Source organism: Anoplophora glabripennis, unplaced genomic scaffold (genome assembly GCF_000390285.2).
Source record: "Anoplophora glabripennis isolate ALB-LARVAE unplaced genomic scaffold, Agla_2.0 scaffold30, whole genome shotgun sequence".
NCBI classification, from domain to species: Eukaryota; Metazoa; Arthropoda; class Insecta; order Coleoptera; family Cerambycidae; genus Anoplophora; species Anoplophora glabripennis.
In genome coordinates, this window is record NW_019416226.1 from 277,891 (window position 1) to 294,793 (window position 16,903).

Below are 16,903 nucleotides of genomic sequence, written 5' to 3' on the forward strand. Positions count from 1 at the left end.
CTCTATGAACTTTAACCAAAATGTGAACAGATTTCAATTCCTCTACTCAAAGAACTCCAATCCCCAAAATTTTGTGAGGATATTTGCATTTGTTAAAGAATAAATTAAAGAAAATTGAAAGTTCGGCTAAATCGCAATATTTTTACTTGAGGAATCTACTCATGAATTTTGGCCCATTACCTTGGGACCACCCTGTATACAGGGTGTTTTAGAATTAAGTCAACAAACTTTAAGGAGTATTCCTCAGGTAAAAATAAGTAAAATAAATATATGAACACAATGCCGAAAACTCTTATCTTCATATCATTCATTATCATCTTACAGGATGTTAAGGATTCCAAAAAAAAATTCATCAGTTGAAAATATTGAAGGCATTATAATTATGCAAAATGATATACGCAAAAACGGCACCTTACTTGTTACCAAGAGATTATTTGACATTATTAAACAGCAGCCTATTTACATCTATTTAAAGAATAATCATTATCAAGTTTATGAGGTGAACTTAAATAAACTAAATTTGCCATAAAACGGTAGCAAATTTGAGGAAAACACAAGATATAATTTTACAGGGCCGTACTTCTTTATTTGTTGAATTAATTGGTCCTACCCGTATCTCCTCCACTAGTGGTTAGTAATAGATACTTATTACTGAGATATATAGCGACATGCTGTCTAATCATAAGTCACACAAGTTTTACTTAAATATTTCTATTTTGTATTAAAAAAATATCATTATTTTCTTGGAATTCTTAACACCCTATATCTCGAGAATGAAGAATTTTCGACCTTACGTTTATATTTTTTTTACTTATTTTGACCTGAGGAATAAAATTTGTAGACTTAGTCCTGAAACACCCTGTATAATACATATGTATGTACTTATGCTTTATACGAAATTCAGCGAAAGTTATTTTTACGTAAAACTGAGTATATATAGCTATATAAATATGTAATAACCTTTAAAGTGTATTTCAGAAAAATAAATTAGCGTCGCGTCATAAAATACTACTGTAAGAAATTGTCATTAGCAGTTATTTAATTATTTATCACTTATATGCTAGAAACATAAAAGAAAATTATGGTACTTATATTTCAATGACTTTGTTACTGAACCGGAAATGTTTGCTTACACTAAGAAAAAAATCGTAATAATAATAGAGGTTTTAATTTGGCACAAAAACGTTTTTTTTATCTTAGTGTAGATAGCGTTGCTCGACAAAGAAATTTTTCGATCTCGAGCAAAAATATTAGGTGCATCTTATAGGGAATTAAATTTTGGACAATTTTGTTAAAAATATTTAAATATTTATGAAATTTGTCATAGATTTCTATTTCAAATATTTTGGATGGTTTGATAGATATTATTAGAGGGCAATGACCCGTTTGTGTGTGGTTTTGTCTCTACTGACAATGACCAAAAATTTAATTTTCTTTAAAAGTTTTGTTTTATATACAGGAGGTTTCAGAAAGGCCTCCCATAGATACAGGGGGTAATAGTATGAAATTTGGTATTCCAGGGATTTTAAGGATGCCAAATACGCTGGTCTAATTATTTTTTAGATATTTCATAGAGGACGCTAGTTATGCTACATTCCTATTACATTTTAAGTTCTAATTTTTTTAAGGTTAGTTTTTTTACCATTCGGGCTCCAATTTCTAACGTACAATTTTATTTTCTAAAAATAATGTACTCTTGTTAGAACTTCCTAATGTGGACGGTTTTCGAGAAAAAAGGCTTTAATAAAAAGCTTTAAAAAAGTTTAATTAATTAAACTCTTACAATATTACGGTGCATAAAATAAGTGACTTTTCTCAAAGTAGGCTTATGTCAAAAGTGTCAAAACTTATTGATGTCTCATAACCAACGCATATATTCTTAGTAATATTTTAAATTTTAATTAACTTTATATCAAAGTTTTAGTGATTTTTAGTGACTAGTTAGTAATGACTAATTACAGCCCAGACCAGCAGTCCTTAAAAACCCCGGAATACCAAATTTCATAAAAATATTTCGCACCGTTTGGAAATTTTCGTAAAAATTCTATTTAAAAAATTTTATTTTGTCGCTCTGTATCTCGAAAACAAGAGGAGTTAGACATATAGTTCAGAAGACAAAAAATTCTAATTTTTTGTCGTACTGTCACCCCTGTATTTACGGGAGGTCTTTCTGAAATACCCTGTATAATTCTGTTGTAGGAACAGTTATAAATTCCATTTGCATATAGGCCACTGGAAAAAGTAATCCTAAAGTAAAATGCAAAAGTAGTAAGATCTTATCTATCCTGTTAGTTTTCGACTGTTATTAATTTAATTTTGTAACACAAAATGAAAAGAAATGTTTCGAAACTATTAATAAATAACCTCTGGTAATAAATAAAACTTGAAATATGTGCTAAATAAAAATTTTTCGACGTTTAGTACTTTTGTTAGTGCAGTTTGGTCAAAATTTGTACAGCGTGTTATCTAGAAATACAAAATTTCATTAGTTCCTATTAAACCTGAAATTACACGAAATTCAGTCACTGCCTTTTAATGGTATTTGTGTAACTATTGAAAATGTTTCACATAAGAAACTTGTTAAAAATTATGCAGCGTGATTCTTATAAACAACAGTGAAAATATCTAACAAGCATTTGGCTTAGAGGATATATTTTGTTATGGGATCAAAATTTCTTTGCATCACAACGCCATCTATAACATGAAAATAAATACTTTTAAACTAAGTTGATTCGCTTACGCATAGCTATTTTTTATGCAGAATCTTTAAAGGTCATTATTTAATTTAAAATAATATACAAATTGTTCCAAAAAATACATTTCACGCAATAATCAGTAATGTTTATCAAAAAAAATTTTATTTGTAACGTCATGGGGATGAAAAAATTTATATAGGGTTCTTTTAAATTAAATTGTGTGGCTAGCAAATATGGAATGAGGTTGAGAAATCTTATAAAATCAATAAGGATTAAAATTAAACTAATACGGTATTAAAATAGGACAAATTTATGTCTGCATTTCCATTAAAACTTTAGTAATATCCTGTCGACTCATTAGAAAAATTTTACAAGTATATCCAGGGTCACCATTCTCTATTGGCCTATTAATCATTTCATACTTTAACTTAGTTCACACGTATGTACATGCACCTGTGATTTATTGCGAAACAGGTAGTATTTATTTCACCTTAGTCTTATACATTTTTCTATTGTCGATACTTATATTAATATATCTGTCAAAACTTGAAGAAAGATCCGTAAAAATCACCAAACAAGTTAATTAGTTTATAAATTAATAGGTATGTAGATTTTCTAAGTTTCTTGTTTTTTTTTAGTAATTTTTAATATTTAATCAACGAGTAGCTTACACATTAGGTTAGTCTAGCATAAATTGGAAGTTTATTATGGTTTGCAGTTATCATGACATTTTTTTTTTCTAAGTTCGTAACTTGAGTTCAATCAGCAAATTAGGCAACTTTTTGTAACGCGGAAAAGGTGCCACAAATTAGCAAATCGTGATAATTTCTTGATTAATATAGGCCGACAAAATATGAACGACCTTCTGAACCAGAAAGGTTTTCTTCGAGGCTGTGTGGTTCAGTTGCAGTCTGACGTCTGCTTTTTATGTTTGGAAATTCGATCTTCAATGCTAGGAGGTTATAGCGTCTACGGTAATTGTTACGCATGCAAATTCGATCGCCAAGATGTTATCGATTTTGTGTAGTATTTCAAAAAAATGTTTTAATTTTCAAATCACAACACCTTTTATTTTTCCATTCATTTTAAATCCACCATTTTTTTGAAATTTGTAGTTCTGAGTTCAGATTCGTAATCAGCGACCCCGAAAACCAGTGGGAACTATTTGTAATTATTAGAATATCTACGATTATACCTACGAATACGATGAACTAATCAATTTGAACAGACGATTTCTCAAAAAAGAAGACAATTTCTTGAGGGGAAGCGTAGTATTTTCAGATGCTATAACGAGTAAATACAAATGCCTAGAATGCCTAATTGAAATAAGAAAATGCCATAATGTTCTAAATATTTTAGTTCTTCGCACTTTTATGTTATGTTACAGCGTGGTTTCTGGTTTAACACTTTATCGGCTTATGTAATTTATTGGGTAAAGTAAGTGCAATTTTTGTAAGGTTATATTATCTGATATATATCTAAATATAGATGTAAAAACAAATAATACTATTTCTTAAGGAGCAGGCACCTTTGATGAATTTGAAAAATTAAAGTATCTATTTTCATTATTTATAAATCAACTAGTTGTAGTTGATAAAAACATAATTGAACACATTTATTTATTTATTACTTATTACACCAAGATAATGAATAACAAAAACCACTTAAGCCTTTATCGTTACTAGGTAGCAAGGCGTACTTACTTAAAGATACATAATTATGACATTTTATGAAATATGGCACCCAAACATAAATAATTTTCATTATCTTGTCAGGGTTAATCCACTTATTTTGAGAAAGCAAATGTTTGTCGAAATATTTCAAAGTTAAAAGAACAGGTGAAAGTTTATATTTGGTGGAAGAATCATAAGAATTATTGGACCCCGATAACAGTAATTATTATCGTTAATAAAAAAATTCATCATACCTATGACTAATATATGTTTTTTTCCATACTGATTACATTTCTTACTCATACCTGTTCCCTTTTTTGAACTATTTAATTTTTTCATAGGTTCATTATATTTTTGTTTAATTAGTAGAAAATTTCCGTCAATATTCTTCCAATGAACAATCACTAGGGAAAAAAGTAATAAAATTCCATCTTATATACAGGTTTGCATTCAAAAATAGGAACCAAAACAGTTCATGGCCAAAAACAGAAAATTACCTGTACGTCAATACAGACTTTTGAACTCTATGATGGTTAATTTAATTATATTTTAAGAGAATCATGACTTGTGACCTCCAAACAAGATGATGTGGAATGATGTTACTGCAGCACGAGACAACTTAAATATATACACAACATTGTTTGCAAATATTCAGAATATATTAATAATGTACACATTTTGTGTAGTTATCCGGTAACAAGTAACAACAATATCTTACTGAAGAGAAGATAGATTTAAACAAAAACGTATATATGATATAAAGTGCATAACACGTAGATAATTTAATTATTGTCAATGTACATATTAAGTATTTTCCACTTTAATATGAAATACATGTTTAATGCTATTTAATTTACTAGAATTTTTTTGTTTAATAGATTTTTTTCTATTTTAATTAAATTAAGATTGAAATTAATTTCAGGAATTAGTTGCAGCAAAATATACGCCCACAACTTTATTATAATTTCAGCCACCATATATTTTTAACAATTTACGATATCCCTATAGCCTCCCAAACCTATAATTACTTGTACATGAGGGTAGGGAATATTCTGACCCTAAAACCTCCCCCTTGCGTACGCCACTGGTCGTATCTATATTAAAATAACCAATAAACCAATAACCAATAAATAACATAATAAAACTTGACCTTTGATTAATTCTACAACCTGCTACCGCTCTTATTAAAAAAACGGAATTTAAACCCGTACACCTTTAGAAACGCCGCGTTTGAAAAAATTATATTAATACTACTCGTATCACCGATATAGATAACAATTGGTACTAGTAGAGTGTCTAAATGTGGCCATTGTTATTGTAGATACTTTCAATGCAACTGCTCTAAGACTGAACTGTGATATTAGAGATTAAGATGTTCTTCACGATATTCATCAGTGTCATAGTGACGTTGTGGATCTTATTTTGTGTGGCTTTGTTTACTTTTCATTACGTTATTGAGGTTGTTCTAGGTAAGTTAATCTGGTTTCCTGATAAATCACAAGTCATATGTAAGCGTAAAATAATAGTTTGTGTATATTTCGTATGTTCTTTTTTATAATTATTTAAAGACGTATTGTTTTTGAAATATTTTTTTTCTACTATTTAAAGAAGAAAAAAGCACTAAATACACAACAAATGTTGTAGAAAAAATTGCACATAAACACAAAATTTAAAAAATCGGTCATGTTAGTTATATTAACCTTTCTCCTTCTTTTTTAACACCTACATTTTTCTTCTTTAAGTACCTGTGATATTTTATTCACTTTCATAAGCCCCCAAATTTTTTTGTTACTTGCCAATTTCCGAAGAGGTATTCCATTTTTTTAAAATGTATCTGCTGTAACTTAAACTAAATATAATGTAGGAAAAAATCTTATCATGTTCATCTTCTGATAACAGATAAATATAATAAAATAAATAATTAGGTAAGCAAGGACTAAACAGTACCTTTGTTAATTGTAATGTTCTACGAAAAATGTTTCAAACTAATGCAAGAAATATTTATTATACAGAGTGTTTACTAAAGAATGGGCCGTACTTTAAGGTTAGCTTCCTTGGAAAATAAGGTGATTTAAACAACTTGCTTCCTTAAGAAGTTATAGGCCCGAGAAAGTAGTTTTTTATTCCACATTTTTACGATAATTAATTTATCATTTTTTACGTTATTTTCTCTAAAACGGTGCATTTTGGCGACATGCAACAAGGATGCATTTTTTAAAGGAAGTCGAATGCTGTTTTAAAATAACCAATCATTTTCCAAAAATATCGATCCTTAAACAAAATCTGAAGGAAACAATGTAGTGGCAACGCCGTTCAGACCGTCCCGTATATTTATCGCAAAAAACAGGCTAGTATTCGTGTTTGTAAAACAAACAAATTTTAGAACTTTTATACAATTTGAATAAAATTACCCAAATAATAAATTATCGTACAAAAATGAAATTAAAAAACTACTTTTTCGAGCGTATAACTTCTTAAAAATGGTACTAAGGCAAATTGATTTAAATCACCTTATTTTCATCCAAGGAAGCTAACCTTAAAGTATGGCTTATTCTTTAGTATATCTTCTTCGGTGTAATTTTTGTTAATAAATGAATAATCAAATTTTTATCTGCATTGAAATTGTTAGTCCTGAATAATTCTGCAACTCAGGAGGAACAAATCTTTTCCAGGTGTATTTCTTTGTCGGATCAAAAAACACAAACGAATCAAAGTGGCCTCTGGACGCTGTTTTTTATGAGAGCTACTTTCGCTTGTTTCAGATTTACCAATCACTGGCCAGTCTCCCTGTACGGCGCACGCGGCATTAAAACAACTAATCGAAAGGCTCCTGAGGGAGGCAGTGAACCTTCCCAGCCTACAAAAAGCTCAAGAACAGCCCGTCGTTCCTCCCGACGAAAGCAACAGGACTTACGAGGACCTCCTAGCAACTGCCATATTAAACAAGGTACTACTGTGTTGATAAAGTAATACATACAGGGTGTTGTATGGGCTTGGAGATTTATTTATTAATGGAAGATAAGTCTTGAGAAATAGGCCTACTGATAAACTAAAAACATAATCAAAAGTAATAAATAAAAATTTAAAATGATGCATCTAAATGTAATCCTTCCAAGAAATATCTTTTATTTTAACATCCCACACGTCAATGTAATCATGATAGAGAGATTTCAGCTATTCCTGCATTTTGAGGATTGCTTTAAAAAAAATTGTTAGACAGATTTTTTTTGTATCAAAGAACATTGATAAGTTTTTTAAGAACGCTTTTTGAGTTTATTTGTAACAATTGAAATGCTAAAAAGTCTGCAACCACCTCTTTTCACATCCTGTAAACTCGCCATCTTTATAATAAATAATAAAAACGAAGCCAGAAAGTATTATAAAATAGAACATAATACACATTTACCCAATTACTTGCAGCAAATATATGGCTTTACTGAATGCAATAAAAATCTAGAAATCAATAAGCAAATTAGTCTCTTCCAACAATATGGCTATCGTGTCAGTCGCAGTTAAGAAAGCCAAGCAAAAAAATAAAGTATGCAACATTTCGATACATTTTTTTAAGATAATCTTTGTTTAGAAATTATAAACAAATATATCCAGTGACATCAGTTTTGCGATATTACAATAAGGTCTAGTGATCATTCTCAAGTACGATTTGTCTTTAGTGTGAAAGTTATTCTTATTGTGATCAACCCAATCCTACGAATTTTCGTCCTTTCAGGTATTAACTAGCTGCCAAAACAATTTGCCATCCTCCTCGGCAGCGAGCGTCTCAAGTAGGATATCGAACTCGTCGCGCAACAGAGACGAAAAGGAGTACTTCTTTGGGGAAGAGACCATAGACAACAAATGGAAAACGACGGATTTAGATAGCTCGTCGTTATCCAGCTTGGATGAATGGTTGCAGAGCGACTCGAGCTTTGGTTCCAAGAAATACGTGGATCGAGTAACTCTTACGGTAATTACTTCAATTGCATTGTCAAAACTACAAGCCTTTATGAACAGTGTACTGTTAATTTTACGTATGGCATTTGTTTCAGATAAAGCAAGATATTGAAGAAGTATCACAGACAGAGTCCGAAGATGAACGCGAGGTCGACGACAGTGAATATTTCCGAAATTCGTTACAGAACGAAGACGAATCGAACTGGTTCCTGCAGAAGAAGCAGTTCCAAGGCACCCACTCGCCGGTGCCAGTACCCATGTTGGTACCAAATCCCACCACTGAAGCAAAGGTAAGCGAGAATAAACTTTTCTGTGTGTTTCTTGAGGAACTTTATTTGTAAGTGTCATCTGGCAATGCCTTCAGAAGTACCAGAATCCTATCACACTGAACTTCCCATTTCAATTTAGCGCTCATTCCAATATTCTAACTACTTTCACTAATTTGTATAGCTTCACTGTGAATTTAGTTAATTTCTGGTGTTCCAGAAGTTTCACTTCTTCCAAGCATACCCATAGTTTAGTGCCTTTAGATTTGCCAATACCTTCAGAAACATTTGACTGACTGTAAAAACATAGATCCACCTTTCCCGAAGTCTTCATATTTTTTCTCTTGCAAAGAACAGTATTGCTACGTTTCCGCTTAAAAAACGGAGGTAAAATTACCAAATGACACTAGCTTCTGATATCACTGAGAATATCAAACTCAACTCAGTACTCTGCTTATTTTATTACCACCTCAAAATTTTCGTTACAATTAAATTTTATCGGAATCATACGTAGCGATTGTTGTAATAGATACATTTTTTTAAAACCAGGTGCTCATCGGCGACAAGGAAGTGGACGACACGTCCGACTTGTCGGACATAGCGTCCGATTATGGCGATCCGGATCCGATTCCGGGCAGGCAAAGCATCCTCGTCGAGTCGAAGATGATTATCGGCGGGAAAAATCCTCTGCAGAATGGAGGATCCGAAAGCGAGTCCTCTGCAGACTCTGGTGTCAAGGAAGTGGACAGCCAGGATAGAAGCGGCTATGATGGGCCTATATTCTCACCCAAGACGGATATCACGGTGGATGATGATAGTGAGTATTGTCAATTATTATAATTTTTATGAAATAAAGTTTAGAACGTTGTGGCGCAAGAAAAACAATCTGGCAGTTATGATCTTCAATGAAATATTGAAAAAGCAGTTATTTATAAAAATGTTTTGTATGTGCTCCTTTCTCTTGCAGATGTGGAAGATGCTTCCATACTTTCTGTGTACAGCAACACCGAAAAAGAAGCAGAGTACACAGAAAGGTATGGGTCATTGCCAAGAACGATTATCAAGACACCTACGCCACCCTCAAGGTAAAAAAATACTCTAGTTATTTAATAACAATGTTATTCTATTGTCTTTGTTTTGTTATAGGCCTTCTCTGCAAAAGCCCAAATTACCTGAAAGTACAAATGAAGTAGAACTTGTAAATAAAGAGGTTAGAGAACCGGAAGAAGTTGATAACGATGACGAAGATAAGAACGAAGAAGAGTTTCCAGGTAACAAAAACCGACTACTTGATTTTTATTTGATGTCTAAAAATATTGTTTTAGGGAGTTACAGTAAAAGAGAGAAAGAAAAGTGGAAATATGCCATAGAAATGAAGAATAATCCTTATTCCAAAGAGAACATTGAAAAGAGGATAAAGAGGTCAAACAGTGCTGCCAGTTCTTTGTAAGTAAATACAGATCTATATGCTCGTTGAGGTGAAATTCGGCGGAGACATTAAATTTTCCATCCTTGTGCGGCAAATCTATTTCCATACTATTATCTATTTTGAAAAACTGAATTGATCATTTTTTAATAATTAATAAAGTTACTATGCTTAATGATGCTAAGTGCTCCATGGTTTATGTGAAACTTATACCAAGAAAGAATATAAGGCAAAAGTCTAAAGAATTAAGCTTCTGTTAAATACAGGGTGTCCCATAATTAGTGTGCAATACTTTAGCAGTAGATTCTACGATCAAAAATAAGATTATTTTTTCATATAAACAAAGGCCGAAAAATGCTTCCTAAGGGAGCTACACCCCCCTAAAGGCGCCTTAGGAGATCATATTTTTCAAAATATTTCCAAAACCAGTTAACATATTATGAATTTTGGTATGTTGGACACTCAATGAATGTTCTAGCGAACTACACCAAAACTGTTTAAAAATTTTAGTCAGGGGTGTCTCAAGCAGGGGGGCACACGGGTAAAATGCGCCCCTAATTTTGTTAATATTTTCAAATTTAAACGTCAAACTATGATATATATGACTTTCTCATAAAAAAATGTATTCTTAATTTACTTCGATAAAATGCTTCGTTTTCGAGAAAAATCGATTTTAAAGTTTTATTACATAATCTCAAGAAAGGAAAAGGATTACATGAATAGGTAGGCAAGCCATGAAGACAAACATTTGTTTACTTGAATTAATTTGACAGATTATTAAACCCAATTTTTGCTTTCACTTGGTGCTATATTGGATTTTATCTAAAATCTAAAGAAAAAATGCAGTATTTTAATAATAATTTTAATAGATATTAATTTTGTGTATGGAATTTGTAATGCGGGAGCACTAGCGGCAATTGAAAATTTAATGATAATTCTAATATTTTCAAATGTAAATATCAAACTATGATAGAAATGGGTTTTTTACAAAAAAAAATGGACTCTAGATTTACTTCGATAAAATGCTTCGTTTTCGAAAAATATCTATTTAGATTTAGAAGTTATATCTCCTGTCCATTTTCTTCTTCCTTTCAAACTACAAATATATACAGGGTATAGCAGAAGTACCGGAACGGCAGAATAACTCGGGGGGAGAGCATTTTAGAGAAGAATGTTAAATATAAAAGTTTCAGGATTTCTCCCTGGCTATCCGATGGTGACCTTGACATTGACACTGACCTTGAAGGTCATTTCAAGGCCAAATGTGATTTTTCAAATAGGACTTTTGACCCCAGAAATGAAAAGAGCGGAAAATTTTACGTTCAGATATGACCTTGAGTGACCCCTCTGATTTGACCTTTGGGCCACCACAAGGTCAAACTAACGAAAGTACAGGAACGGCAGAATAACTCGGCGGGAGAGCATTTTAGTCCATACACCCGGCTTTTTGCAGCGAATAGCATCACGCAAACGACGCATAACACTCAAATAATATCCCTTGTTAACAGTTTCGCAGGTTGGTAGAAATTAATAGTGCGCTAAGCCACGATAATGAAAGAAAACTGTCAACATGACCTTGATTTTTGAGTGACTGGCGTGGTTTTTTCAGTGTTGGTTCACCTTTTGCACGATGTTCACTCGATTGATCGGCCGTTTCCGGGTTGTAAGCGTAGATCCAAATCTCGTCTCCATGCGTTTCATGACGTCTTGGTAGTCAGAAATCATTGTTTCACGGATGTCAACGCGAAGCTGTTTTTACAAAAAGTTGAGCGTTTTTGGAACCAAACAAGATTTGACGCATTTAAAGCACAACAAATCTTTTAAAATAGTATTTACAGAACTTTTTGAAATGGCAATAGAAACAACAAGGTCTCTAATTGTTAATCGACTGTTTTCGAGATGACGTTGATGGTCGTCCGGAACGCTGTTCATCCTTAACGCTTTATCTGCCTTCTTTAAAGTCTTTGTACCAATCGTAAACAATTTTTTGCGAAAAAACCTCATCATTAAAGACCTTCTGTAACATCTTCAACGTTTCCGCGGCTGAATAATCATTCCGCAAACAAAATTTAATGCAAATTCTTCTTCAAAATCGGCTATAGCGAAAATATTTCGTAGCTTTACAAAAACACGAGTAGCTCTGCGGCAATTCAATATATTGACCTGAAACTCTGCATAGCTATCAAGGACAGTCCTACCAACCTACAAAAAAATAATTAAATGCTTTCATAATACCCGCGAATTTTAACCAGATTGGAAAATCCTTAATTTTTTTATAAAAGGCGACCATATTGTCACGTTTAAAATCATCACTTGTTTGACATTTTCGCTGAAGCATTTCAATGGTTTTATTAAACACTAACTTGTTTTAGTTGTTTTGTAAAATGACACGCTGTTTTGATTAATGGGTCTACATTAAATTTAGATTATCAACAATTTCAACATAGTATTTTTATATTATATTTAATTATACCCTAATATAGATAAAACCAGATAAAATATGTTTTTCTAAATAAACAGAAAATACAACGTGTCCCACAATTATGGATGTATTGTTGAGTTATTCTCAAATTCTGCTTGGTATACCTTAGAATTCGAAATCCTAACTAATGCCCTGTAATAGCTGTTTTACATTGACAATTTATTGGTCAATTAATTCATGAAGTAGCTTCATCAAGAAATTGGACAAGTGTAATGCACCAAATCTGCTGTCAAATAACTTCATGAATTTATTCATCAAGTTCTTGACGAATTAGAGCATGTTCGTCAATTTCTTCGTGAAGTTCAGAAATACCAACCCAACAGATTTCCAGCCTCAGATCAATAATGAGGTTATGTTATTGGAATATGTAAATAATTGTATGGCGTCGTAATAATTTTCCATTGTTCTTACTGATTTGTTACTTACAAAAACTAATATTTATATAATATGTGTCAGAACGGTACCGCTGTTGTATCACTACAATTATGAGTGGAAAGGTGACATTTTTGAAATTTATTTGCTTCTTTGATTCATTGGTAGAACTGATTCATACGTCAAAAAACTTGTCAAAGTCTATAGCAGTGTAAAACCACACTGTTTACCAATAAATTCGTGAATTAATTCATGAAGAACTTCGTCAATTTATTCATGAATAAATTGTCAATGTAAAACAGCTATAAGAAATATCAAGAAAAATACCATTTCTAAAGTTAGAATTATTTCACAATTTTAAAATAACTGAATAATAATAATTGAACATAAACATTTAGTAAAATTTTATGATTTCCTAGAAGTCCCAATTTAACGCATTTTTATTAATCATCATTTGCTAAGAAGTCTCTGATAAAATTAATAGAATCATAACCGTGTTTAAGAACAAAACGAGTGAAACTTCATGTGATCATGTTAATCACTAATAACAGTATCTCTTACAACTAGTGACGCTTTTGGATGTTGATAATAACTTATTGTAATAATAGGACTAGCTATAATTTTTCAACAATTCTTTAGTGAATTCTGGATACATTTTGATTTAAAGATATAATGCCAAACTTATCTATTATAAAAATCATTAAACATGATTTAGAATGGTCTTGATTCTCTTAAAATTATTTATTGACTAAATTTGCCGAGTTATTACAATAAAAAATTGGACTGAGTAATATAATTGTTACAATTTTCACTAAATTCATGAATTTGTTCATAATTTAATTCGTGAATTTCTTAGGATAGGAACATGAATAAATATAACATGAAAATACTACCTTGAAGATATCCCACTGTACATCCTAGGGACATGGTTTAGACCTTCGAGCATATACTACTGGAAAAGTGTGGCTGAGTATGCGGGACAGACAAGACAGATCTCAGTACTTGCTATCTCATTCTTCGCTTCAACGACGGGAGCCCTGTAGGAACCAATGAGCGAGAGCATTCATTTCCAACCAATCGCGTGCGTGCTAGAGTGAGACAGCATTAACTGAGATACTGTCTTTCTCTCTCGCACACTCAGCCACACTTTTCGCAATGGCATGTTACCTCCAGTAGTATATGCTCGAAGGTTTAGACTAGGATATCCAAATATTATGGCAGATATAGAGATCATCCTTCATACATTTGAGATTTGAGGGATATCTTATGTTACAAATCAGGACTTGCTCCAGATATCCTACCTCTGGGAAGTGTGGCTTAGAATATTTGGTATCCTAAGCACCGTATGTCCCAGGGATATGTGTCTTAGACTATATGCTTTCCTCAGGACAGTCTGAATATTATGGCAGGTATAGGGTACATTCAGATAACTGAGGATATATTGTTACGAATCAGGATATCTATCTGGATATCTTAGATATATTTTTTCATTTTTTACCATTCGGTACAAGTTGAACAATAAAATTGTCGAGTCACAAAATTTTCACAGCAATAAAAGTTTTTATATCCGAAATTTATAGGTTCTTGAAAATAATATTAAGCATTTATATTGAGCAATAATAATGCTTATTTATTTACAAAGGCATACCATATTAGTTTACTTTAAACAATCAGAGTATCAAAGTGTTAGTGGGAATTAAATTTTTCTTACAAATTAACAAAAATTATTATCTATAAAATAGACATAGTTTAGAATCTGGCTACATGATTGTTAACAAGCACGAATTCGCCATGAATGTGTATCGAATGTTTCTAAATCCCACTTGAACTATCCAACTCTAACTATACCAATGATTATATAGCTTTTTTGTAGTGTAAATAAAGGTGATCGAAAAACATTCTTCGAACCTTGCCTCTTATCGCTGTTCAAACACAGCCGTGTAGGAAATCAATTAAAACGTACTTAAAAGAAATATTTGTTCTAATTAATTTGCGACAAATGTAGTTGTTGTGTGAATTTCAAAGCCGAAATACGTGCCTCTCTGAGTCAGGCCGATCAAGGGATTTGAGGTAATTACACTCTATAACATTTGGAGGGGCTTAGGACAGATTAATTAATATCAAATTGCTGATACTAATACTGATTCCGTTAGTGCGAGGTGCTTCAGTTGTGACTCTGTGTGGCATTTCTGTGGGTGTCAGATGCAGTGAGTGAGTGTCCCGTTGGAAATATTACCAGGGTAATGCTCATTTGATTCTACTTTTAATTGTTCTTCACGTACAACATTTGGTTTGAGCTTGAAAATGTAATGTAATGCTTTGTTTTTTCCGTGAAATTCTAGAAACTCGCGAAATATGGCGCCTCAATGTACGGCAGAGATAACCTGATTACATGACGTGTCGTATTCAGATATTTTATCTATTAATCACATCAACTGTTGTTGTGATTGGGATTGGTCCGCAAAAGATACATTGTCACTTATTATAGGTATGTTTTAATTTTTATTAAGGCACGATCTCAAGAGCGTTTTATTTTTAAACACTTTTTTCTACGCGTTTTGCTACAGTAAGCATGAAACTCAACAGCTTATACATCAATTTTATATCTATATTTTTCGAGGTGCACCATAGGGCTTAAGATAACCGAGTTATCTTAAGACCTGTCAAATGAGATTAAAATTTGATGACGAATAACTGAAAATTTTGAATATCATTTTTGTTTCGTTTAATGAAAAACGCAAATTGATGGATCTTTTAAGATCAAACATTTTTAGGACACATATGTCGTATTATTTGTGCTCTCAGGATGAAGAAAAGGCATTTTCACATGAAGCAGAGACAAATATTGGTAATCAATAAATGTGAAGCATATTCATGTGAAAATTGTATTTTAATTATTATCTAAACTTTAACCTTGACAATGAAAATTAACTGAACTGTCAATTTAACCTTAACTATTTTGTCAAGTTTGAAGAAACATTACCTGTTTTGCATAATAAAACGGATGATGTAAAGATGGTTCTGAATTATTTGAAACGACGACAGAAAGTTGTATTTAGATGCCAATATTATGTCGTCAGTCTTTCTCTCAAGTGACGTCACCACATGTGCGAAGGCGCACCATTCAATCACACCACGGTTATAATTGAATATTCTGTTTTCAAAGCATTCTTTGTAAAAGTGGGTAGTTTGGTATTTCGACCAAAACAATAAAGCATACCAAGTCATACCTATATCTCATTGCAACAATAAACAAAATGTGATGAAATAAAAAATGTTATAATCCAATATGGCGGCCATAAGAAAAAACAAAAGTGGACTGGGTTCTCCATCGTTATAAATGATATGGAAATTCATAAGAAAAAGTATGATTTTAACCTCTTTTTTCGATAAAAAATTTAAGAACGAAAATAAAAATCTTCAAAATGAAAATATGGACAAATTCCTCTGTTATTCGTCATCGAATTCCAGGACTTTGCCCTAATTTATCTCTTAAGATAACCGAGATCCCCACGGTGTGACTTGAAAAACAGGTATTCTATATATGGAGGTATATACAGTGTGGTCCAGACTCAGGAAACCCCTTAGATTTTTTTTTCGAACATTTTTTTTATATTTTATAAACGATGGCTTTATAGACGTTCTTGCTCGACTTATTACGATTATTTATGACGTGGTGGTATTTTTTAGGAGCGTTTAAAAAAGCGCTTTTCTATCAAAAATCAGAACCTTTATATACAGGGTGTCTCAGGTATTACTGGCTTCCTTGCAAGGGATGATTGTACAGGCTGGTCCATTTTCGATAGGATTTCAGGGTATCTCAGAAACTACTAAAGATATGATAAATCTGACACCACGTTCTGGAGCTCGATTTTCATGGCAAACTCGACTGTCAAATCAGAAATTTGCTATCTTCATTTGTTTCTGAGTTACAGGGCGTTTCTCGTTATTGTGACACTTTTGAACATGTCTGTATCTCAGCTGTTAAATAAGTTAGAGTTAAAGTGAAAACTGCTCAAGACTAATTCTTTGGCGTA

The 16,903-nt window shown here is 32.0% G+C and overlaps 1 protein-coding gene across 5 annotated transcripts in view; it reads left to right on the top strand.

The window, feature by feature from the left end:
* The window catches only part of LOC108913044, a 66,878-nt gene that overhangs the window by 42,123 nt on the left and 7,852 nt on the right, over positions 1-16,903 (top strand). For 3 of the 5 annotated variants that reach the window (XM_018718523.1, XM_018718509.2, XM_018718515.2), the window contains 7 exons: positions 7,132-7,316; positions 8,097-8,333; positions 8,416-8,610; positions 9,136-9,403; positions 9,554-9,671; positions 9,733-9,857; positions 9,912-10,032. In XM_018718523.1, coding sequence (XP_018574039.1) covers positions 7,132-7,316; positions 8,097-8,333; positions 8,416-8,610; positions 9,136-9,403; positions 9,554-9,671; positions 9,733-9,857; positions 9,912-10,032 — 1,249 coding nt within the window. Of the gene's footprint in view, positions 1-5,690; positions 5,839-7,131; positions 7,317-8,096; positions 8,334-8,415; positions 8,611-9,135; positions 9,404-9,553; positions 9,672-9,732; positions 9,858-9,911; positions 10,033-16,903 lie in introns of all 5 variants that reach the window. The other 2 variants (XM_018718531.2, XM_018718538.2) reach the window with 1 other exon arrangement.